Consider the following 25862-nt stretch of genomic DNA (forward strand, 5'->3'; position numbering starts at 1 on the left):
AAGGGCTTTCTCTAGTTGAGGCAAGTGGGGGCCACTCTTCATCGCGGTGCGCGGGCCTCTCACTATCGTGGCCTCTCTTGTTGCGGAGCACAGGCTCCAGACGCGCAGGCTCAGTAATTGTGGCTCATGGGCCCAGCTGCTCCGCGGCATGTGGGATCTTCCCAGACCAGGGCTCGAACCCGTGTCCCCTGCATTAGCAGGCAGATTCTCAACCACTGCGCCACCAGGGAAGCCCTTCCGCTCTTCTTTTTAAAGTCTGACTTTACTGCTGGAGGAAGAACATTTTCCTTTCTTTCAGCCTCAAGTGAACTGCCAACATGGAAAAGAAGGCTAACCAGGTCACAGCTCCTGTCACCACGTAGGCGAGACCTAAGAAAAGGCTACTGCCTCCACTCCATGTCAGGGTGGAAAGAACAACTGCTTTTTCTCCTCGGAACCTGTTTACAGGAAAGTCTAAGAAAAGAAAACCTGTTAAGGATCTGTCTTAGCACTTCTCAGCTCTACCACTACATATCCTAAGTACATTAGGTTGAACTATATATACATATATATATATATATATATACACACACACACACACACACACACTTATTTATTTATTTATTTTGGCTGTGCTTTTCATCACATGGGATCTTAGTTCCCTGACCAGGGATCGAACGTGCAGTGAGAGCATGGAGGTCTAACCACTGGACTGCCAGGGAAGTCCTGAACCATATAATACTGCTAGTTTTGTTGGTAAAAAATGGTTGACTATTCAATTTCATATAGTCTAATCTTTACCAAGCAGTATGTTGTATTTTGCTGGAATGAAATTAAGTAAAAACAAGTCTTCCCTCTATATAGTTGTAATCTATGAAAGAAATTCTGACACAGATAGATCTGAAAGACTTACAGACAACTCACTAGTGAACAAATATAGTTAATTTCTAAACCCAAGGAAATGAAAAGACTACAGATAGGTTTTGCAGCAAACCTAAATTTGCATTTAAGGATCAGGATACCCAGGGTAGGCTAAAGTCCTTCATAGGCTAAGGTCTGAATTCCTACCTCATGGAAAATTCTTCAAGAGGAGTGAAGAGCAAAAAAAGTAGTGAGATAGATGGCAAAACGTTTTTGGTGGGAAAACTAAAGGTGGTGCATTCATTTGGGTTTTGAAATGGCCAGCATCCCTCACTGCTGGGGAGAAAGTGTTTGAAGTGGCTCTGCTATCGTTAGCATTTGAATGATGTCATTTTGATCATGCATGTGGCCTGAGGTTTTTAAACATCTGGTGCCTTTTGTAAACCAAACTAATAAACAAATAAAGGCTTCTCATAGCAACTGCATTTCCCAGCAAAGCTCTTAAAAGGCCTCAAATCACTTGGCAACATACTATTTAAAGGCACAAACTTGTTAGGAAAGCTAGTTCTCTTTCTTTTCCAACAGAATTCCTCACTGTCACCAGGTCCTTGGGCGCCATCTCAACTCGGCTGCCTGACTGTTCCTTTAAGAGGGTCTTTTCCTCACACAGCGGGTCTTTTCTCCCTTAGAAGTGGTAGCATTTTCTGCAGCTCAGGCTTAGTTCTCCTTGCATATTAGCCAGGCTGTGAGGCTGGATGGGTAATACTCACACTAGGGTTCAACACAGGTGGTGTAAGCACAGGACTCAAGCTCTGGACTGAGGTTTTTTGCTAAAGATTTAGATTTGAGAGTTATCAGCATTAAAATATGACTGTGAATGAAGATGCCCAAGGAAGGCATGTTGCAAGCAGAGAAATAGTGTCTCCTTTGTTCGGAGCATGGACTCTGTCTTCTCCTCAACCCTAAACTCACTGTAATGCATTATGAGGGCAGCAGTACACGATGGGCTTTTGTCCTGTGTCTTGATTGCTACCATAACTGCTTTACTTGTAAGGGCAATCACAGAAAAAGTTGATGGGAACAGAAGGTCCAACTTGAGAGACTATTGCCAAGCAACTTTCAAATTTTCTAGGAGGGAGAGAGAGGGGTTGAAATCCTATTCAGAAGGTAATATTCTATGGCTTACTCTTTGATCTGTACATACAATGCCGTACAAGACAGAGCAATTTCTGGTTTTCCTTTTCATAGACTAGAATTAGGGACCATGCTAAAGTAATGGCTGAAGGCAAACCATACTCCTGGTCAGTAAACAAAAGGAGGCAGTAATTTGAGAGGTAGAGATGGTGTCACATCAGTGGGGGTATCTCTGCCCAAGGAACGTCCCCACTCCCCTGTCAGAGTGGAGACATTTGCGCTTTGCTCCAGGACAGAAAAGAAGAAAAGATGGAGCGTTGAACTGAAACACACGTTGTTATTCACTGACCCAAGATCTCTCAGTCAAGCTCCCTGAGAGGTAAAGAAACAAAGGAGGTAGACAGTTTGGTGTTCAGATCCTCTAGCCTGCTGGGGGTCCCATGAAAAACTCCCAGCCGGTAGCCCTGAGATGCTACGGGGTTGCTGATGCCTAATCAGGCTGATGTCTCAAAGCTGTGCACAAGTCCTGGAAAGACCTGCCTCCGAGAGAATTCTGCCTCGGGGAGAATCAGAAAGGGACTTGAAAACTAAGTCTGAGGACCAGAGTTAGTATAAATTGTGTTTAGATATATAATTTTTAAAAGATAGTGTTTGGTGTCATTTTGAAGTTAAGTCCTTTTTGTTCTTAAGTCAAGAGTTACATTTATATTTTTAAATTAAGTGAAAACATTTCAGAATCTCATATTAAAGTATGTCTCCTGATGTGGACCGTATGTCCATAACCAAAGCACTGGCTCCTGCTAGCTGGCTTCGTACCTAATAGAGGAAGAACACAGCATCCTCACTGCAGAGCTTGTAGCATGGCTCATGTGGGTTGGATGAACGGAACCTGCCCTTGAATCCAGGGCTCCCTTGGTCTATGCTACTTTTGCCTAAAATAAAAGGTTCTACAATCTCTCTGTTTTCATTGTTTTTAGTCCATATTCCAAATTTACTTCTTAGTAAAACTCTCTCTCTTTATTTCCAGGGTCCTCCATGTCATCCCATCCTATATGGCAGGCTTCTCCTCATTGTTTTAGATCTCTAGGCCCAGTGTTACATCAGTGTTACATCTTTCTTCAGGGACAGAAATAGCGCTTCCCTCCGTATCCATACCTACTTAACTGATACTGCTATTGACTGTTGTTCCTTTAAAAAACCAACAACACACATTTAATTATATATAAAGTGGAGGCAAACTATATGGTGATGGAGTGACAGTACTGCCTATAAGATAAATATGTATTGGGCTTCCCTGGTGGCACAGTGGTTGAGAGTCTGCCTGCCAATGCAGGGGACACGGGTTCGAGCCCTGGTCTGGGAAGATCCCACATGCCGCGGAGCAACTGGGCCCGTGAGCCACAACTACTGAGCCTGCGCGTCTGGAGCCTGTGCTCTGCAACAAGAGAGGCCGCAATAGTGAGAGGCCCGTGCACCGCGATGAAGAGTGGCCCCCACTTGCCGCAACTAGAGAGAGCCCTCGCACAGAAATGAAGACTCAACACAGCCATAAATAAATAAATAAGTAAATAAAATTTAAAAAAATAATAATCTTTAAAAAAAAGATAAATATGTATTTCTTTTACACATATATAGATTCGATTGGTGAATAGAAAGGTATAGAATGAAATAGTTCAACAACTAGTATCCAGATGGACACTGATTTTCCTTCATCCCCAGAAAGAAAACTGGAATAAAAGGATACTGTAGGTTATGTTGAAACTATAACTACCAGCAGGCAAGCCTTCAGTAAAATGCTCTATTCGATGGAGTCGGCGGTACAGTTTTTTGAAAGTGGGAAATGCGGCTGTCCTCATCCACACAATGAAGTCGTCATTGATGAAGCCATTGTTTCCTGGATCCTCTTCATCTAGTTCATAGACAGGCTTAGGCCAGTTCGGAGGCTTTGTGGTTCCTGTGGAAAGTTAACAATGGATGTGGCTGAGTAAAATCATTTACCACCTTTAGTTTTTCTTAAAATGTAGAAATTGAAACAACTTCTGTATTCTTGAGGAAAGAGGAATCGAAATTACAAAATTTTTTTAAAAAGTATGTGTGTGTAAGCTACCTGAGTATACAACCATTAAAAATAATGGTTATGCCGCATAGCGCAGGGAGATCAGCTCTGTGCTTTGTGACCGCCTTGGGGGGGTGGGATGGGGAGGGTGGGAGGGAGGGAGATGCAGGAGGGAGGAGATGTGGGAACATATGTATATGTATGACTGATTCACTTTGTTATAGAACAGAAACTAACACACCATTGTAAAGCAATTATACTCCAATAAAGATGTTTAAAAAAAATAAAATAAAATAATGGTTATGCGCTACCCTGGTGGCGCAGTGGTTAAGAATCCGCCTGCCAATGCAGGGGACACGGGTTCAAGCCCTGGTCCGGGAAGATCCCACATGCTGCAGAGCAACTAAGCCCGTGCATCACAACTACTGAGCCTGCGCTCTAGAGCCGTGAGCCACAACTACTGAGCCTGCGTGCTGCAACTACTGAAGCCCGCACACCTAGAGCCCGTGCTCCACAAGAGAAGCCACTGCAACGAGAAGCCCACGCACCACAATGAAGAGTAGACCCTGCTCGCCACAGCTAGAGAAAGCCCATGTGCAGCAACGAAGACCCAAAGCAGCCAAAAATAAATAAATTAATAATAATAATAATAATAATGGTTATAAGGACTCTAAGGAAATGTGGGGGGAAATGCTGATGATACTGTCATAGGGTTAAAAAAAGCAGAATATCATATGTATATTATGTATTCAAATATATAAAATATATAATAAAGCATTGAAAAAATAGGTACAGCAGAATGATAATAGTGGTGGTATTCAGTGATAGCATCATAGGGAATGTCTATTTTCTATAACATCATTAGTAATGTAAAGAAAGCAAATTAAAACAAGATACCATTTCACCTAAAACTGGGTTTATATTTAAAGAAAAAAAGAATGACAACCATTGATGAGGCACTGGAAATGGGAACTCTTGTACAGAGCAGATAGATGTGTGGATTAACCACATTTTTGGCAATCTAGGAACATGCAGCAAAAGATTGAGGACTTCCCTGGTGGTCCAGTGGGTAAGACTCCGCCCTGCCAATGCAGGGGGCCTGGGTTCGATCCCTGGTCAGGGAACTAGATCTCTCATGCACGCCACAACTAAGAGTTCACATGCCACAACTAAGGAGTCCGCATGCTGCAATGAAGAGCCCGCATGCCACAATGAAGATCCTGCGTGCCACAACTAAGATCCGGCACAGCCAAAATAAATAAATAAATAAATATTAAAAGAAAAAAAGATTGAATATATTTTGCATCCATTTTGGCCCATAAATTCTCCTTCTAGGACTATATTCTAAGGAAATGATTATGGAAGTGCATGAAGATCGTGTTGCATGGATATTCCCTGCAGACCTGTACCTAAAAGCTCAAAGTTGGAAGCAAGGAAGAAGAACTTGTAGAAGGGAGAAGGTGGAGAACAGAGGTGTTGCAAACCTGTTCTAAAGCCAGGAAGCCTGGTAGGTCTGGGTGCTGTGCTGTAGGAATGCTGGGAACACCAGGTAAAGTCTGTTGAGTTTACTCTCATCCTCATACTTCCGACTTTACCGCCCTGGGCATGCCTGTCTCTCCCACTCAACAGCAGACTCTTGAGTTCAGTGTCTTCCTCATCGTTTTTTCACTGGCATTTAGTCCAGTGCCTGGCACATGGTAGGTGTTCAATCAATGCTTGATAAAGGGATGAGCGATTCCAGTGAAAGCTGACAGAAGCTGATAATAAACAGCATTTTGAATTTTAAAATAGTCAACAAGAGGAAGTTGTCCAGTGAACTTTTTACTTCCATAAAACTGGTTCTACTATTTGTAGGAAACCATTCTTTCTCACCTCTGACCACTGACTATTTTCTCCTAAAAGAAACCCAGTCTTATTTTCTAAGCATGGGCTGTAGTGCTTATAAAAGCATGTGCTAAGTTTGGTTGGATTAATCTGAAGTATGTTGGTATACTTATACTTCCTCTGGAAATAATCCTTTGCTGGAGAAACTTTCTCTCCAAAAACTGTGGCGATGTTGGCCCTTCCCAAGGATTCGATCGCTATTGCTAGAAGAATATTGATCGAAATCAAAATTGCCTTTGGTACCTGCATGTGGACCTTACCCTCTCTCTACTTCAGCCAGAGCTCGTGCCTCAAGTCAATGTGTCCTATAGGCCAGTGATATCCAAGTCACCCAGGGAGTGAAAAATGCAGGTTCAAGCATGCCTTTCCGTATCAACCCCTAATCCTACCCCATCTCATGTCTCCAGAGAGTATGAGAAGCACGGTGTAAGAAGCATCAACTTCTCTCATTTTCCAGGTTCAGCTGGGTCCTTGGTATTCATCCATTCACTCAACAATAAGTATTTCTTGATTGCTCACTTATATCAAGCACCAGGGATATAGCATGAGATCTAATCCCTTTCCTCAAGGAGTTCACATACTAACGTGGGGATGACAAGTATTCAAATAGATAATTAAAATAAAACATGGTAACTCTTACAATAGAAGTAAGAAAGAGTAGGAGTAGGAGATAAGAGAAAGCCAAGAATGCTTTGTGTTATATGCTTGTGGTTATGGTAAGACAAAACAATAGCATATTGCCAAGTTCCTTTCAAAAACTGGGAATTTAATTACAGATACAGTGACCATACATGCCAGTTTGCCTAAGACAGTCCCAGTTTATGTCTGTTGTCCATTATCTCATCTGATTTAGCACTTATCCCAAGCAAATAATGTACATATAATTTCATCCTTTCAGCCATGGCCTTAGCTAGTAGTGAGAGATACCCATGTACAGTGAACAGAGTGCTTACTTTAATTAATGAAAGGTAACCAGTGGCCCTTCATAGCAAAACATAACATATCCCTGTGACTCCTGCCACAGTTTGACAGTACAGCCCGTTAGGCCACAGACTCTGTTTTGGCCTGTGAGACATGTGGAGCTGCCAGGCTGCAAGTCAGTGGGGTTGGTGGGAAATGTGGGATATTACAGATTATGTTATAGGCACAAGACGTAGTGTGAAAAACAGATGCTGAGCAGTGTTGCTGAGAGTAGTTTGAACTCTCTTGCAACAGTGTTATTTATTATATGGTGTAAAAATATAACTACCTTATTGTTTGGTTTTTTATTTGCTAGTAAATCCTTTTGGCTGTGAAGAGCTAAAACAAGGAACATACATGTTTAATGAAAAATTAAGCACAGTTTTTTTAAGAAAGTTGATGAATGTGATACTTGCAGTGTTGGTTGACATATACCCCCCACCATGGGAACTGTCATGAGTCAATGACCATGGGAAAAATCAAAAGACATAAATCGCTGAAGAACATCAGAATCTACTTCAAAAGTTTGCACTTATTTCTAAAAGCAATTACACTCCAATAAAGATGTGGGAAAAAAAAAGAGTGTATTCAAAGACAGTGCTTTACCTCAAGGAGCTACAGAAAGTCCACTTCTATACCATTATGTGAGCATGACTTTTCATTTATATCAAATGAGTTTCCTTCTAGTTTCACTTTTTTACTAATTTTTTTTTTTTATAATCAAAGGAAAACTTTAATGTTTTGGCTCTATGAGCACAAAAAGAACCTTGTAAACAGTTAAATGAAAGCAGTTTTAAATCAATGTCTTCAGATGTATTCATCCATCTGAATACATTGGTTTGATTTTTTTTTTATTTGATTCTTCATGGAATCAAGGCAAAGCTCTTCAATATTCAATATTGGAAGATAAAATTGACATGATTATAAATATTACTATAAATTCAGTTAAAAAATTCAACAATCAAGTGCAAATATTTTGGATTTATAGTGATAACATAAATGCAAATTTGGTGGAGCACAACATCAGAGTAAAGATAATTTTCTTAGTAAATTGAGAAATTTATGGAGAAATGGGCTTAAAATTCATTGTGAAACATATATAATTAACAACTGTATCCAAACAAGCTACAATATTTTGTTAATCAAAAAAACAGCTGTAGTTGTGCAAATTTAAATATTTTCATATATTCACAGAGGAAATGAACTGCAAAATTTTTACAATGACAAAGATGTTAAAGAAATGCTTCAGCATGAGAATACATGTGGTCTGTCCTTGCTACACATCATCAATCAAAATTTTAGAAATGTTTGAGCCTTCAAAGAACTGTTTTCTATATCAAATGATATGTCCTACAATGATCCTGAACTTTTTCTTGGTAAATAAGCCCTCTAAGTTTTTGTGGAATTTTATTCAAAATAGTTGTAAAGTTTTAGACAAAGTATTCTACACATGGAATGCCACAAACCTTAGTTTTTGAGGATATAGTTAATTGTAATTATTGAAAATCAAGTTTGCAAACAAGAAGATATTGAAATTTACCCCTATAAAAGCAAGGGAACAATTGAACATATTATATAATGAGAGTTCAAAACGTGTACAAGATTTAATTTTTAAATTCTATAATTGTGTTTTGAAATATCTCAATTTATGTGAAAACTATTTTGATGGAGCTCCTATTTTAATTGGATAAAATTTTCTTCTCGATGAGAATTAAATGATATCCAGGGAATCTAAGATTTCATAGCATCTAAGTTTAGTAAAATATTCAAAAAAATCATAGATAGAAAAATTGTGAAGTCAAAAAAAGACCTTGCCTATAAAAATATTTGGGCTCCAGGCGTGTGGGCCTCAGCAGTTGCAGCACACGGGCTCAGTAGTTGTGGCTTGCGGGCTCTAGAGCGCAGGCTCAGTAGTTGTGGCGCATGGGCCTAGCCGCTCCGAGGCGAGTGGGATCCTCCCAGACCAGGGATAGAACCTGTGTCCCTTGCACTGGCAGGTGGATTCTTAACCACTGCACCACCAGGGAAGTCCTAGATATTTTCTCAGTTAAAAAAAAGTTATGGTCAAAAGAGAAGAATCAATTAAAGGTGCAACAATCTGAAACTGATTAACCACAAAATGCACTTCAAAAAAAGAGTGCAGACAATTTTGTGAAAAAATTTAAAATATTTTAACAAAATATTTTTAAAAATACAAAAACCCAAATTTTTCATTAGAAAAATCCAGGCACATGAAATGAAGACAGATATGGCCAAGAAACTGATTAAAGTGTGTGACTCTGTATCCAGAATAATTATTCTGTTTATATTATCTTTTAGCATTTACATAATACTTAAAGTATTTTTTAAGTTGGTTTAATGTACACAGATATATTTTAATCTTTGAAATAATTGCATTTTTAAAATAGTTTGTAATAGAATTCTTTTATATGCCCATCAATATGGTAATGCTAATTTATTGATCAATAAATAAAACTTTCAAATTAATATATAACTTTAGTTATTCTAGGGACCCCTTTCACTCTCAAAAGTACACCAGTTTGAACAGTAAATTAAAGATCACATAATTATAGATGAAGGAACAAGTTTCTTAAAACATTGCCTTTTCCTAATGGTAAACTAGAAGGAACTGGGGTACCAATCATTTCATGTTTCTGACAGGTATGTGATGGAGGTGCCCACAGGTAGGAAATATTATAACCAAAAGGTGGTCAGCAAAGAAGTAAACAAGGCGGAATCATAAACATGCCCCCACACATCAAAACCGAAGTTTCTATAAAGAGAGGAGAATATTGAGCTAATGTATGGATCTTACCTGCAAATGCGCTAGAAAGATTTTGGAAACTTGGATTCTGAAACTTGACATACTTGTCTGTCCACCATGTAATTCCACTCCTTATCATTGGTACTTTGATATGGATAGATGAATTAAGGTTGTAAGAAAGAATAATGGTGTCTGTAGGGAAATTAAAAACTGTGTTAGATTCAAGTAAGCATTTTGCCACACTTGGAAGTGCACAACCAGACACAGCTGAAAAAGCAGGGTTTGAGTAGACTCTCCACATGCCTACATGGCATAGATGCTGGAATCAGAAGACTATTCTTTTTCTTGCTAAGGCCCCAATTATTGAAAAATACTCTTAGACTCCATTTGACTCATGTTTCCTAACTACAAATCTCTGGTAAGGGAGAACTTATTTGCAAATGAAATATCATAAATCAGTGGATAATGTATACAAACAGTACTTTAAAAACTGCCACTCATCCTACACCCAGCGGGACCCACCCACGGTTAGGGGTCCAGCAGCGATGGGGGAGACCCTGGGGGAGACAGTGGGGGAGGAGCGCAAAGGAACGGAAAGGAATGTGGCCAGCACTTTCCCTGTCCACTTAGGCACCCGGGAGCCTACTGGGCTCCTGGGCCTAATCCTCTGCTCTTGGAGCCTCCCTCCTGCAGCGCAGAGCCAAAGCCTCACCTCTACACCCCCACCCAGGGCCCTACCTCCGAACTCCGGAACGCCACACTCCAGAGACCCTCCTTTCCATGTGCTGCAGCTGCCCCTTCCCGCAGGTCCTAAGCAGAGGCCCTGCCCCACGCTTGAACGTCACCCCCCCTCCCGCCTAGGTTCCGCCCCACCCTAAACTCCGCCCCTGCCTAAGTTCCACCCCGCCTAAGCTCCGCCCCCATAGCCAAGGCTTTTTTTTTTCTTTTCTTTTCTTTTTTCCTCTTTCAGATTGGGGTTCTGTTTTACCTTGGTGATTCACTGTTGTTGATCCTTTTATATTTTTATTTTTCCTAATAAATGTTTTACTTTTCTAATTTTATTTTATTCTTTATAATTTGTTAGTGATCTCTCCTTTTGGCTTGTCCCCCCCCCCCTTTTTTTTCTTTTTTCTGGTGTGGTTTTATTTTACCTTGTTGCAATTGTTTCAATTATAGTTTTATTTTTCCTAATATATTTTTTATCTTTCTAATTTTATTTTGTTTTCTATTCTTTGATATTGTACTGCTCTTTTTTTTCTTTCTTTCTTCCTTTTTTTTTTTTTTTTTTTTAACTGCACCACGAAGCTTGCGGGATCTTGGTTCCCAGGCCAGAGGTTGGACAACGAGCTCCTGTGGTGGGAGCTCCGAGTCCAAACTGCTGGACTAACAGAGAACCTCAGACCCCAGGGAATATCAATCGGAGTGAGACCTCCCAGAGGTCCTCATCTCAGCACCAAGACCCAGCTCTATCCAACTGCCTGCAGACTCCAGTGCTGGATGTCTCAGGCCAAACAACCAGTAAGACAGGAATACAGCACCACCCATCAAAAAAAAAAAAAAAAAAAAAAGAAAAGACAAAAAAATACGTTACAGACAAAGGAGCAAGGTAAAAACCTACAAGACCAAATAAATGAAGATGAAATAGGCAACCTACTTGAAAAAGAATTCAGAGCAATGATAGTAAGATGATCCAAAATCTTGGAAACAGAATGGAGAAAATACAAGAAACATTTAACAAGGATCTAGAGGAACTAAAGAGCAAACAAAGAGTGATGAACAACACAATTACTGAAATTAAAAATACTCTAGAAGGAATCAATAACAGAATAACTGAGGCAGAAGAACAGATAAGTGAGCTGGAAGATAAAATGGTGGAAAAGACTGCCAGGGAGCAGAATAAAGAAAAAAGAATGAAAAGAATTGAGGACAGTCTCAGAGACTTCTGAGACAACATTAAATGCACCAACATTCAAATTATAGGGGTCCCAGAAGAAGAGAAAAAGAAAGGGTCTGAAAAAATATTTGAAGAGATTATAGTCGAAAACCTCCCTAACCTGGGAAGGGAAATAGTCAGTCAAGTCCAGGAAGCACAGAGAGTACCATAAAGGATAACCCCAAAGAGAAACACACTGAGACACATACTAATCAAACTATCAAAAATTAAATACAGTGCTTCCCTGGTGGCGCAGTGGTTGGGAATCTGCCTGCTAATGCAGGGGACACGGGTTTGTGCCCTGGTCTGGGAAGATCCCGCATGCCGTGGAGCAACTAGGCCCGTGAGCCAAAACTGCTGAGCCTGCACGTTTGGAGCCTGTGCTCCACAACAAGAGAGGCCACGACAGTGAGAGGCCCGCGCACCGCGATGAAGAGTGGCCCCCGCTTGCCGCAACTAGAGAAGGCCCTAGCACAGAAACGAAGACCCAACATAGCAATCAATCAATCAATCAATCAATAAATAAATCTTTAAAAAAAATTAAATACAAAGAAAAAATATTAAAAGCAACAAGGGAAAAGCAACAGATAACATACAAGGGAATCCCCATAAGGTTAACAGCTGATCTTTCAGCAGAAACTCTGCAAGCCAGAAGGGAGTGGCAGGACATATTTAAAGTGATGAAAGGAAAAAACCTAAAACCAAGATTACTCTACCCAGCAAGGATCTCATTCAGAGTCGATGGAGAAATTAAAACCTTTACAGATAAGCAAAAGTTAAGAGAATTCAGCACCACAAAACCAGCTTTACAACAAATGCTAAAGGAACTTATCTAGGCAGGAAACACAAGAGAAGGAAAAGGGCTACAAGTACAAACCCAAAACAATTAATAAATGGTAATGGGAACATACATATTGATAATTACCTTAAATGTAAATGGATTAAATGCTCCAGCCAAAAAGACATAGATTGGCTGAATCGATACAAAAACAAGACCTGTACATATGCTGTTGACAAGAGACCCACTTCAGACCTAGCGACACATACAGACTGAAAGTGAGGGGATGGAAAAAGATATTCTATGCAAATGGAAATCAAAAGAAAGCTGGAGTAGCAATTCTCATATCAGACAAAATAGACTTTAAAATAAAGACTATTACAAGAGACAAAGAAGGACACTACATACTGATCAAGGGATCAATCCAAGAATATATAACAGTTGTAAATATTTATGCACCCAACATAGGAACACCTCAATACATAAGGCAAATGCTAATAGCCATAAACGGGAAATTGACAGTAACACAATAATAGTGGGGGACTTTAACACCCCACTTTCACCAATGGACAGATCATCCAAAATGAAAATATATAAGGAAACACAAGCTTTAAATGACACATTCAACAAGATGGATTTAATTGATATTTATAGGACATTCCATCCAAAAACAACAGAATACACTGTCTTCTCAAGTGCTCATGGAACATTCTCCAGGACAGACCACATCTTGGGTCACAAATGAAGCCTTGGTAAATTTAAGAAAACTGAAATTGTGTCAAGTATCTTTTCTGACCACAATGTTATGAGACTATATATCAATTACAGGAAAAAATCTGTGAAAAATACAAACACATGGAGGCTGAACAATCCACTACTAAATAACCAAGAGATCACTGAAGAAATCAAAGAGGAAATCAAAAAATACCTAGAAACAAATGGCAATGAAAACACTACGACCCAAAACCTATGGGATGCAGCAAAAGCAGTTCTAAGAGGGAAGTTTAGAGCAATACAAGCCTACCTCAAGAAACAAGAAACATCTCAAATAAACAACCTAACCTTACACCTAAAGCAATTAGAGAAAGAAGAACAAAAAAAAAACACACAACCCCAATGTTAGCATAAGGAAAGAAATCATAAAGATCAGATCAGAAATAAATGAAAAAGAAATGAAGGAAACAATAGCAAAGATCAATAAAACTAAAAGTTGGTTCTTTGAGAAGATAAACAAAATTGATAAACCATTAGCCAGACTCATCAAGAAAAAAAGGGAGAAGACTCACATCAACAGAATTAGAAATGAAAAAGGGGAAGTAACAAGTGACACTGCAGAAATACAAAGGATCATGAGAGATTACTACAAGCAACTGTATGCCAATTAAAATGGATAACCTGGAAGAAATGGACAAATTCTTTGAAAAGCACAACCTTCTTGGACTGAGCCAGGAAGAAATAGAAAATATAAACAGACCAATCACAAGCATTGAAATTGAAACTGTGATTAAAAATCTTCCAACAAACAAAAGCCCAGGACCAGATGGTTTCACAGGCGAATTCTATCAAACATTTAGAGAAGAGCTAACACCTATCCTTCTCAAACTCTTCCAAAATATAGCAGAGGGAGGAACACACCTAAACTCATTCTACGTGGCCACCATCACCCTGATACCAAAACCAGACAAAGATGTCACAAAAAAAGAAAACTACAGGCCAATATCTCTGATGAACATAGATGCAAAAATCCTCAAAAAAATACTAGGAAACAGAATCCAACAGCACATTGAAAGGATCATACACCATGATCAAGTGGGGTTTATCCCAGGAATGCAAGGATTCTTCAGTATACACAAATCAATCAATGTGATACACCATATTAACAAATTGAAGAAGGAAAACCATATGATCATCTCAATAGATGCAGGAAAAGCTTCTGACAAAATTCAACACCGATTTATGATAAAAACTCTCCAGAAAGTGGGCATAGAGGGAACCTACCTTAACATAATAAAGGCCATATATGACAAACCCACAGCCAACATCATTCTCAATGGTGAAAAACTGAAACCATTTCCACTAAGATCAGGAACAAGACAAGGTTGCCCACTCTCACCACTATTATTCAACATAGTTTTGGAAGTGTTAGCCACAGCAATCAGAGAAGAAAAAGAAATAAAAGGAATCCAAATCAGAAAAGAAGGAGTAAAACTGTCACTGTTTGCAGGTGACATGATACTATACATAGAGAATCCTAAAGAAGCTACCAGAAAACTACTAGAGCTAATCAATGAATTTGGTAGAGTAGCAGGATACAAAATTAGGGCACAGAAATCTCTTGCATTCCTATACACTAAGGATGGAAAATCTGTAAGGGAAATTAAGGAAACACTCCCATTTACCATTGCAACAAAACGAATAAAATACCTAGGAATAAACCTACCTAAGGAGACAAAAGACCTGTATGCAGAAAACTCTAAGACACTGATGAAAGAAATTAAAGATGATACAAATAGATGGAGAGATATACCATGTTCTTGGATTGGAAGAATCAACATTGTGAAAATGACTCTACTACCCAAAGCAATCTACAGATTCAATGCAATCCCTATCAAACTACCCATGGCATTTTCCACAGAACTAGAACAAAAAATTTCAAAATTTGTATGGAAACATAAAGGACCCCTAATAGCCAAAGCAATCTTGAGAAAGAAAAATGGACCTGGAGGAATCAGGCTCTCAGACTTCATTCTATACTACAAAGCTATAGTAATCAAGACAGTATGGTACTGGCACAAAAACAGAACTATAGATCAATGGAACAGGATAGAAAGCCCAGAGATAAACCCATGCACATAGGGTCACCTTATCTTTGATAAAGTAGGCAAGAATATACAATGGAGAAAAGACAGCCTCTTCAATAAGTGGTGCTGGGAAAACTGGACAGCTACATGTAAAAGAATGAAATTAGAACACTCCCTAACACCATACACAAAAATAAAGTCAAAATGGATTAAAGACCTAAATGTAAGGACAGGCACTATAAAACTCTTAGAGGAAAATATAGGCAGAAGACTCTATGACATAAATCACAGCAAGATCCTTTTTGACCCACCTCCTAGAGGAATGGAAATAAAAACAAACAAATGCAACCTATGAAACTTAAAAGCTTTTGAACAGCAAAGGAAACCATAAACAAGACCAAAAGACAACCCTCAGAATGGGAGAAAGTATTTGCAAACAAAGCAACTGACAAAGGATTAATCTCCAAAATATACAAGCAGCTCATGCAGCTTAATATCAAAAAAACCAAACAACCCAATCCAAAAATGGGCAGAAGACCTAAACAGACATTTCTCCAAAGAAGATATACAGATTGCCAACAAACACATGAAAGGATGCTTAACATCACTAATCATTAGAGAAATGCAAATCAAAACTACAATGAGGTATCACCTCACAACGGTCAGAATGGCCATCATCAAAAAATCTACAAACAATAAATGCTGGAGAGGGTGTGGAGAAAAGGGACCCTCTTGCACTGTTGGTGGGAATGTAAATCAGTACAGCCACTATGGAGAACAGTATGGAGGTTCCTTAAAAAACTAAAAATAGAAGTACCATATGACCCAGCACTCCCACTACTGGGCATATACCGTGAGAAAACCATAATTCAAAAAGAGTCACGTACCACAATGTTCATTGCAGCACTATTTACAATAGCCAGGACGTAGAAGCAACCTAAGTGTCCATTGAGATGAATGGATAAAGAAGATGTGCAACATATATACAATGGAATATTACTCAGCCATAAATAGAAATGAAATTGAGTTATTTGTAGTGAGTTGGATGGACCTAGAGTCTCATACAGAGTGAAGTAAGTCAGAAAGAGAAAAACAAATACCGTATGCTAACACATATATATGGAATCTAAAAAAAAAAAAAAAAAAAAAAATGGTCACGAAGAACCTAGGGGCAAGAAGGGAATAAAGACGCAGACCTACTAGAGAATGGACTTGAGGATACAGGGAGGGGGAAGGGTAAGCTGGGACAAAGTGAGAGAGTAGCATTGACATATATATACTACCAAATGTAAAATAGATAGCTAGTGGGAAGCAGCTGCGTGGCACAGGAGTTCAGCTCGGTGCTTTGCGACCACCTAGAGGGGTGGGATAGGGAGGTTGGGAGGGAGATGTAAGACGGAGGGGATGCATATAGCTGATTCACTTTGTTTTACAGCAGAAACTAACACAACACTGTAAAGCAATTATACTCCAGTAAAGATGTTAAAAAAAAAATAAACTGCCACTCAGCTGCAGGAGTAATCTTCTGGATATTTAGATTGTCACACACTCATGAAAGGGAAGATGATGGAGATAGGAAAAGACACCTACCATTGAACATGCTATTGGCAATAGCACCACAAGGAGCGATGGGGATCCCATTGTGGGAGGTTTTGAATGGAGCACAGTTTCTAACATCCTGGATGAGAAATGATACAGGAATAAGTGTTTTTTTGGTAAAATCTCTTAAAATGCTGGAAGTGAAAATACTGGCAGTGTAAATCAACCCATGATGATCCACTGGCACACATTGAGATTATGGGCTGCTACCTGCTGTTCCCAGGCTGCTGGCTCACCTAGACTAGAAAATTTTTGTGTTTTGGAGGTATGTATGTGTGTACGTGCACGTGTGTGTAGTTTCTTTCCTCATTAACAGTACATAGCATACCAAATATGTCTGCAGGAAGAAATTTTACTTTGCTTGCTGTGCTAAATACCACACTAAGCCCACAGTGGAATATATTTTTAAAAGGTTTTTCTTATTGGAGTGTAACTTATATTCTAAAAAGTATATAAATTGTGAGTCTACAGTTGGATGACTTATCACAGGGAAATCCACCCACCTAACTACAAGAATACATTTTAAAAAGAGCGGCTGCTAAAAACCATTTGGTTAACCCTGTTATATAATGCCAGTATAGAAAAGGTTTCCTTCTAGCTTTTCTTGCCAGCATGCTGAATATCATTTACCAAGAGTTAAGTTTTGTAATCTTAGGTCTGAAAGAATATTCATTAAACCAAAGGCTTTTATTCAATCAAGTAGAGCCCAGTTTCATTAAACTAGGCTGATTGAAGCCCCCAGTTATAAAAAAGGACAATGGTGGATATAGAGTGAGCTAGGCTGAGACCAGTCACTCAAGGTTACTATCAAAATGGTTGGTGCATCCATCAACTAAAATGGGCAACTTTAAAGATAACTACAGAAATTAAGTATGAGAAAATAATATTGAAATTTAATTGATGTGTCAGTCATTCAAAGAAGCAAAAAACTGTACTGTTTGAAGCAGCTCCATTATGCCATCAGCTTTATTAAGAGAAACATAAATCCTGAATTGTGGTTGAAAGGTACTTGAAGATTTGCCCTTCTGACACATTCATTATTACCAAGACTTGGGCAGTCCAATATGTATCTGGTTTTAATATAAAATGCTGTCAAATAAAAAAATGGTCGGTGCATGAAAGGATAAACATCTAATTGGACAAGATTCACATTCCTGCTCTGAAGAGGGCAAGTGCTCCTTCTCAATAGCAGTTATCCTGAATACTCAGCCCCTTCAGGTCACGCAAGAATGAAATGAGCATTTCTGTCTTGTAAATACTTAGCTTTTGAGTTTATTTTCCATACTGTCTTTTAGACTGAAAGATCCATCTGGCTTAAAAAAAAAAAAAAAGAGTATTATACCAAGTTAAATAAAGCCTTACCTTTACATCTGTACCCACCAGTTGGCTATTACTTCTGGATAGAATATATCGATAGAGGTTCTGATAGAAGCCATACAATTTGTAGTACATATAAACATTACCCTGTAGAGGAGAACAGCAAGATGTAAGAAGAGAGAAAAATAAACTGAAATATTAATAAACATGGACAAGAGTTTTAAAATATAAGAAGTAGTACCAGAAAATATTGATGTGAACTGAAAGTTTCTTTATAGCAGATAGAAACCCAAGAAATTATTTTTAAAAATCAGTATTGGAAAATCCTGGTCTATACAAAATTATTAAAATGACTACATAACTTATTTTTAATGTTTTTGTAAGGGCTACCACATTCTTGCCTTGAAAAAATTTTATAACTAGGCTTTGTATTCTCAATATATAAAATTTGATTTTACAAATATTTCCCAGCAATACTAGGAAAGATGCTTTGCCTAGGGGTTGTGGTAAGCATCAAATTCACATGGTCTCAAAGCAAATCCATGAAACATAATTTAAAGTTGGAGCCACTGAGCATGTTTAGGCGCATGTTCACGATCGCCCATGTGAAAGACATAAGCCCAGCTCCTTGGTGTCCAGCTCCGGTGTTGTCTTTTTATCACTAGGATCTAGCACAGTACTGTGGCATATTATACTTGGTTAAGAAATGGTGAACCATTTGTTATGGACAAAAAGATGGAATAGTTCACTGATCTAGAAGAAAGGTGGTTTTCACCTTAGCAATAAGCAGCCTTGTGGCCATGAGAGATGGGCCTTTTCATGGATTTTGCCGAATGAGGCTGCCCATTCACAGGCTACCATTGTGCTTCTACATTCATGGTGAAATACCAAGGCCCTAGAACTTCTCCTTTTTTTTTTTTTTTTTAAATTTTTATTTATTTATTTATTTTTGGCTGCATTGGGTCTTCATTACTGCACAAGGGCTTTTCTCTAGTTGCGGCGAGCGGGCGCTGCTCTTCGTTGCGGTGCGCAGCCTTCTCATTGCGGTGGCTTGTCTTGTTGCAGAGCATAGGCTCTAGGAGTCTGGGCTTCAGTAGTTGTGGCATGTGGGCTCTAGAGCGCAGGCTCAGTAGTTGTGGCGCACGGGCTTAGCTGCTCCGCGGCTTGTGAGATCTTCCCAGACCATGGCTCAAACCCGTGTCCCCTGCGTTGGCAGGTGGATTCTTAACCACTGCGCCACCAGGGAAGCCCCCTAGAACTTCTCCAAGTGGGCTTGATACAGATTTTACTAACAGCACATACGATGCAAATGTAAATGTCGAAGGTAGCTATTTATAATTAATATTCTACCTACCTCCAAAATAATGAAGGTATGCATCTAAAAATATGAAGGCCTAAATTTTATTAAGTGCCTCCCATATGTCAGGTGCTATGTTCAGTGCTAGAAATACAAAAGTATTCCTTTACAGTTCCCTGAGTCAACTGATTCTTTTATGCTATGCAAATTTGGTCTCACCCTAAGGACCTTTAAGAGGATGAGTATGGAAGATGGGAGCTGGTACCCAGGTTAGGCTGAAAATAAAGGTCATGGTAGGTGTGACCAGTTACAGAAAACAACAAAGGCTGAAGAGCTTAGTCCCTGGTAAGAGAAAAGCCTCTGGAACACTGAGAAAGGGAGATGCTGGGCCCTAAGAGGCGGGCTACAACATCGTAAACGGAGAGCGTGGATGTGAAGGTGAACAAGCCAGGCATAGCAGGAATGACAGATTATATTTCCTCACCAAAGGAGGGAACCTCTACTGATGACCCATAACTACAGAAAATATGAAATCCATGGAATGGAACTTACCATACATTTTCCTGGAAGCTAAAAAGAGCATTCTACTAACCCAAAGTTATATACTCATATAAACATGACAAAATAAATAGAGAACACTCACATGCTGGAGACAGAAGTGTTTTAATAAACTTTTTTCAATAATTCTTTGTCCAAGATCTTACAAGGCCTCCAAGACCATCATCTTTTTGATTAGTCCTGGAGGCACAATGCACTTTATAGTGTTTCTTTTCTTCCGTGGTACTTGGTGCAGGATTCCTAGTTTAAGGCAGAGAGCCGTGCGTGGATTTGTCATCTAGCGTGTGTAATGTGTGTGAACTTGTGGGCAGAAGGCTCTGTGCTTGCCCTGAGTAGTTTGGTTAGATTTTTATGAGAAAGCCTTTGCCTCAAAGGAATGGTTAGCAGCTGGTAACACTTATTTGCCTTTAGGATTTCAAAGAACACAGACAGATGGGAACTTGAAGCCCTTTAAGGTTTTATCTTTTGGATTTTTTTTCTTCAAAATTTTAAGCACCCTGTGCCCCCCAAGAAGGAACCAATCCTGCTGACACCTTGATTTCAGACTTCTGATTTCTAGAATTGTGAGAAAATAAATATTCAATGTTTAAAGAAAAAAAAAAAGCAACACTAACTTTTACTTTGTGGGGGCAGCATGGTGAGTTGTGGAAGGCAAGAAAGTACACAATTGTAGAGAACTAGAATTTTGACCTTTAACAAAAGAGCAGAGATATAAATCTTCCCTCCCGGGACTTTATATAGATATCACTTACAACTCAAGTACAACTCAGTAATTTTCTCATAATTTACATCAGACTTACTCACAAAAATGATTAGAGATACAGATGTATTCAGATTATTACTGATGCCAACATGCTTTCATCTGGGATCAAGGGGGAAATAGGAAAGGGACACATAAAACCAAAGCTTCCTAGAGCATAAAGCAATATAATTTATCACTTTATCTTTTTTTCCATTCATTTAAAATTTCAGCAAACATTTTCTAAGCATCTACCACGTAAAATATACTGTGCTATGCCCCTGTGAAGGAAGCAAAGATTCTTATGTTCATTCAATAAACATTAATTGGGCAACTACAGGGTGTCAGGCATAGTTATAGGTGCTTGGGATACAATAGTGAGAGACAGACAATAAACAATACATATAATAAACTGTTAATTTATATAGTAAGTTGGAAGGTGATAAGTACCATGGAAAAAATGGAAATTACAGTAAGGTAATAAGAATCAGGAGTGCAGGGCTGGGGTGAGCAGACAGGATGAAGTATGAAATAGGATGGCTAGTGTAGGCCTGATTAGGTGATGGCTGAGCCAAACAGGACCTGAAGGCAGCAGGGGAGTTAGCCGAGTGGATGTCAGGTACAGAGAAGAAGAGAATGCCTGACTTGTTTGAGGAATGAGGAGGCCGGTGTGGTCAGAGAGGGGGTGGGGAAGAGAATGGAGAGAGGAGGTTAGGAGGAAGTAAGAAGCCAGATCACATAGGCCTTGTAAGGACTTAGGCTTTTTCACTGAGTAGAGAGAGAAGCCATTGCAGGGATTTTTGAGCAAAGGAATAACATGATATGACTTATACTTTAAAACGTTCACTCTGGCTGCTCTATTGAGACATGGATACAACAGGGAGACCTGATAGGAGGCTACTGAAGAAATCCAGGTGAGATGTGAGGGTGGCATGGAGCTGGGTAGTAGCAGCAGAGGTGGGCAGAGGTGAGCAGACTCTGGATATATTTTGAAGGTAGAACCAATAGGATGGATTGGATGCAAGGTGTGAAAGAACGAAAGGAGTCAAGAATGATCCCTGGGCTTTTAGCCTGAGCACCAGAAGGACAGAGTTCTTTTCAACTGAGATTGTCTGTGGGTGGAATAGGGTTTTTTCGGGGATGGGCGTAGACTACGTAAGGGGAAGAAGTGGATATTAGTTCAGTTTTAGAAACATTGAGCTGAGATAGAAAACAGAGCATTGGTAATCGATAGCATTTAAACCTAGGAGGTAGATGCTGTTTCCAAGGAGGTGAGTGCATACGGAGAGGAGATGAAGACTGAAGGCCATGACTAAAGCCCTGCAGATCTCCACCTAAAGAGTTTGGGGAAAATAGGAGGAACAGCAAAGGAACCAAAGAAGGGCAGTCAGGGGACTTCCCAGGTGGCGTAGTGCTTAAGAATCCGCCTGCCAGTGCAGGGGACATGGGTTCGAGCCCTGGTCCGGGAAGATCCCACATGCCACGGAGCAACTAAGCCCATGTACCACAACTACTGAGCCTGTGCTCTAGAGCCCACGAGCCACAACTACTGAGCCCACGTGCCACAACTACTGAAGCACGCACGCCTAGAGCCCGTGCTCCGCAACAAGAGAAGCCCCCACTCGCCACAGCTAGAGAAAGCCCGTGAGCAACAACGAAGACCCAACGCAGCCAAAAATAAATTAATTAATTAAAAAAAAAAAAAAGAAGGGCAGCCAGAGAGCAAGGAGGAAAACCAAGAGAGTAAGGTCTCCTGGAAGCCAAGAGAAGAAAGCATGTCAAGGACGAGGGAGTGATTGCCTGTGTCCAGTGGGTGACAAAGCACTGAGGATGGAGCACTGGATTTATCCACAAGGAAGTCATTGGTAACCCCGCAATGTCACTGAGTGTTAGGGCCATGGGTGGGTCTTTGTGAATGAGAAGAGAGGAACTGGAAATACCCAAGAGAGATGACTCCTCTGAGGAGATTCCCTGCTAATGGGAGGAAAGAAATAGGCAGATAGCGGGCAGGGAAATTTGGGAGAATAGAAGAGTGTTTTGTTTTTGTTTTCTAAAAGATAGGTCAAATAATATGTTTGTGTGCTGATGGGAATGATCCAGTAGAGAGAAAATTTGATGATATAGAGAGGTGACAACTGCTGAGTTAAGCCCTTATAGAGGCAAGAAAGGCTGGCATCTATCACACAAGAGGAGAGGTGAGCCTTCAGATGGGAGCATGGGTGGTTCACCTGTGGTAACAGGGGGGAAGGTTGAGTATGTAGTGCAGATACGTCTGGATATGTAGTTGTGTGGTGTGGCATGTAAAGCATGGTCCCTTTCCTCAGGGAGGTTCCTGTGAATAGAGGAAATGAGTCTACAGGATATTATATGGGCGATTGTAAGTCCATAAGAAGAGCTGAAACAGCCTTCTCAGGATACAAATGTGGGCAAATTCTTGCTGGAGACATGAGTGGAAAGGAGGCTCAAGGAAGTGTTTGGATATTAGTGGCTTAAAACAAGTGAGATCTTACAGGTGGGAGTGAGAGGGGAGACTTTCTAGGCAAAAGAACAGCAGGAACATAAAGAGTTGCATCATGGAAAAGCAAGTTGGTCAGTTTGGCAGGAGTACAAGGTCTCCTGCAAGGATAAAGATGAAAAAAGGTGGCTGGGCCTCAGGTATTGAAAAGTAATCTGAAAGAGGGCACATTTTGGGGGATAGGGTGTGGTCTACTGATTTGGCAAATAACAACTGGCTAAAAGTAGGAGAAGCCAAAGGCTAGATGTGCAGTTAAGGTTGCTGTGATACTAGATCAGGAGGGACTGAACTGGGGTGACGCCAAGAAAATGGAGTGAGAAAGTGGTTGGGAGAGACAGGGATTGCAGAACAGTAGTCACACATCAGAGGTCTGGATGAGAAAGGAGTGGGCGGGGTAAAGTCAAGGAGGACAATTTTGAGTCTTGGTGATGGGATCTTTCCCAGAAAGGGAAGTAAGGAGGGTTTTTCAGGAGATGACGATGAGTCTGGTACAGGGAGGAAGCAGGGCCTTGAGGATGGGATGTTCAGTGACAAACTCAAGAGAAGGCCTGCCTGCACATGAAACATCCCATGCAGAGTCATCTATGCAGGGGAAGAAGGGGAGACGGGTCAGGTTAGGGAGGAGGTGCTACGGGAGGAGAGGTGCAGAGTCCAGAGGACAGGACAGGACCTTTGAAAAGTTTCAGGAAATACATTTTCTTTTTTTATTAATTTATTTATTTGGCTGCATTGTGACTTTGTTGCTGCACGGGCTTTCTCTAGTTGCAGCGAGCAGGGGCTACTCTTTGTTGTGGTGCGTGGGCTTCTCATTGCGGTGGCTTCTCTTGTTGCGGAGCACGGGCTCTAGGCTCGTGGGCTTCAGTAGTTGTGGCTCATGGTTCTACAGCACAGGCTCAGTAGTTGTGGCACACGGGCTTAGTTGCTCCGCGGCATGTGGGATCTTCCCGGACCAGGGCTCGAACCCGTGTCCCCTGCATTGGCAGGCGGATTCTTAACCACTGCGCCACCAGGGAAGTCCCGAAATACATTTTCATTTCATTAAGTCTTTGCTACCTAGTAAGACTGTGGTGGCCCTGAAAAGGTGCCTCTTGATCTCCTACTGCAGGGAGCGTAATCGAGGGGTGGACGCGGCTGCTGTGCTCTGAGGTCATCCTATGTTTGCACCAAGGCCATGCTTCCCATTGCTGCTCCCAGACAACGGCTCAGCAATAGGGATACTGAGGCAAGGACTCTCTGTTGGGCTTGCTGAAACTTTCTTAAGAATACTCTGCAGTCTAAGACCTGTCTTCCCTCCTCCCTCCTCTCCTCCCCATCTCTCTACCCTCCTCTCCCTCTGTCCCTCCTTCCTTCCTACTCTGCTTCCCTCTCCTTCCCAGGGGTCAGAGCTGTGTTGAGGTCTGACAGCTCTCCCAGCCTCCTCCAGCTTCCTCCATATTTTCCCTCGCAGGCAGTTCCCCCAGTAAATCTCTGGCATGTCTAATCCTGTCTTGGCATCTGCTTCTCAGAGGACCTGGACTAACATGAGACTTTAATCAGCCCAAAAGCAGGGATGTCTCTTAATATTTCTGTGGCATTTCTCACAGTGCCTGACAGCCAGGCCAAGAGTCGCCTTAGGGATTAGGCAACTGCACGTGTAGAATGACTAGGAGGGGAGGACGCAAGGAGAGTCCCAGGTGTGTGACCTTTGACACTAACTCACTGTGTGACCTTGGCCAAGTCACTTAACCTCTCAACCCATTAATCTTCTCACTGTAAAATGAGTGGTTAGATTCAGTGATTTCTATGGTCCCCTCCTGTGTTGACATTTGGCATAGAACCTGTTTGATTGATGTTAAGAATTGTTACAAAGTTGGGTGGGTAAAGAATCCAGAAATTTAGACACAAGGAGAAGAATGAAATTCCAAAGAAAAAAAAGGGGGTGGGGGGGGAGAGTCGCACATGAACTCAATACTTTATAAGATCTCTGCCCCCCCATTCCCACCCTGCGTTATTTCTTGTATTTTCAGTTTTGGAAAGCATTTGGTGGAGATCATGAATTTACTGCCACATGTTAAATAGGAGTAGAGCAGCGTATAGCCAATTGAAGGCTCTTGAATCTCACTTACCTTCATTGTCTCTGGAAGGAAAAAGGGAATAGAGCAGTTGCATTCTTTGTCAAAATTAGCAGCATTTTCCCGCAGTTTTGCACAATTTGCACATTTTTCTGTGTAATTAATCTGTCAGGCAGGGAAAATAATAATTATTAATTAAAAAGGGATGTGAGTACATATCTTAAAATTAAAGTCCTGAGTCCATCAAAGTCTCCAAGCTTTCTAGGTCAAGGGCGCGCTATCTGGGACATGAACCAAGGGCAGCTCTGCGGATGTGTGGGACGAGTGGGTCTCCTTACAGCCTTTCATTTGGGGACCCAGCTGCATTTTGCCACTTACCTGGAGTTCAGGGTTTCTACTACATATTTATGTAACCTGCTGTGATGAAGCCTTATGCCTCCATCATAAAAAGTTACCATTAGGAAAATATTAGTCAGTGACTCATGAGAACTGGGCCTGCAGCCTGAGTCTAATCAGCGTTATGGGAAAGTCACTTCACTGTTTTTCCATTTTATTGTATGGAAAATATTTATACTAGTGAATTATTCTACATGGTATCTAGAGGAAGTTATTAAAAATGACCAAACATAGAAAAAA

At 40.5% G+C, this 25862-nt stretch overlaps 1 protein-coding gene across 1 annotated transcript in view; it reads right to left on the minus strand.

The window, feature by feature from the left end:
- Nucleotides 1–262: 262 nt before the first annotated feature.
- Nucleotides 263–25862, minus strand: part of LOC309660028 (cell cycle control protein 50C-like) — a gene marked incomplete at its 3' end in the record, with an annotated part of 31519 nt that continues 5919 nt past the window's right edge. Inside the window, exons 4-9 of the mRNA XM_082460524.1 lie at nt 25281–25391; nt 18112–18213; nt 16741–16828; nt 9690–9830; nt 3719–3928; nt 263–453 (exon numbers count right to left, since the gene is read on the minus strand). Of these exons, the coding sequence (XP_082316650.1) occupies nt 263–453; nt 3719–3928; nt 9690–9830; nt 16741–16828; nt 18112–18213; nt 25281–25391 (843 nt within the window). The remainder of the gene's footprint in view (nt 454–3718; nt 3929–9689; nt 9831–16740; nt 16829–18111; nt 18214–25280; nt 25392–25862) is intronic.

This window comes from Balaenoptera physalus (assembly GCF_965194825.1).
Source record: "Balaenoptera physalus genome assembly, chromosome: 4".
NCBI classification, from domain to species: Eukaryota; Metazoa; Chordata; class Mammalia; order Artiodactyla; family Balaenopteridae; genus Balaenoptera; species Balaenoptera physalus.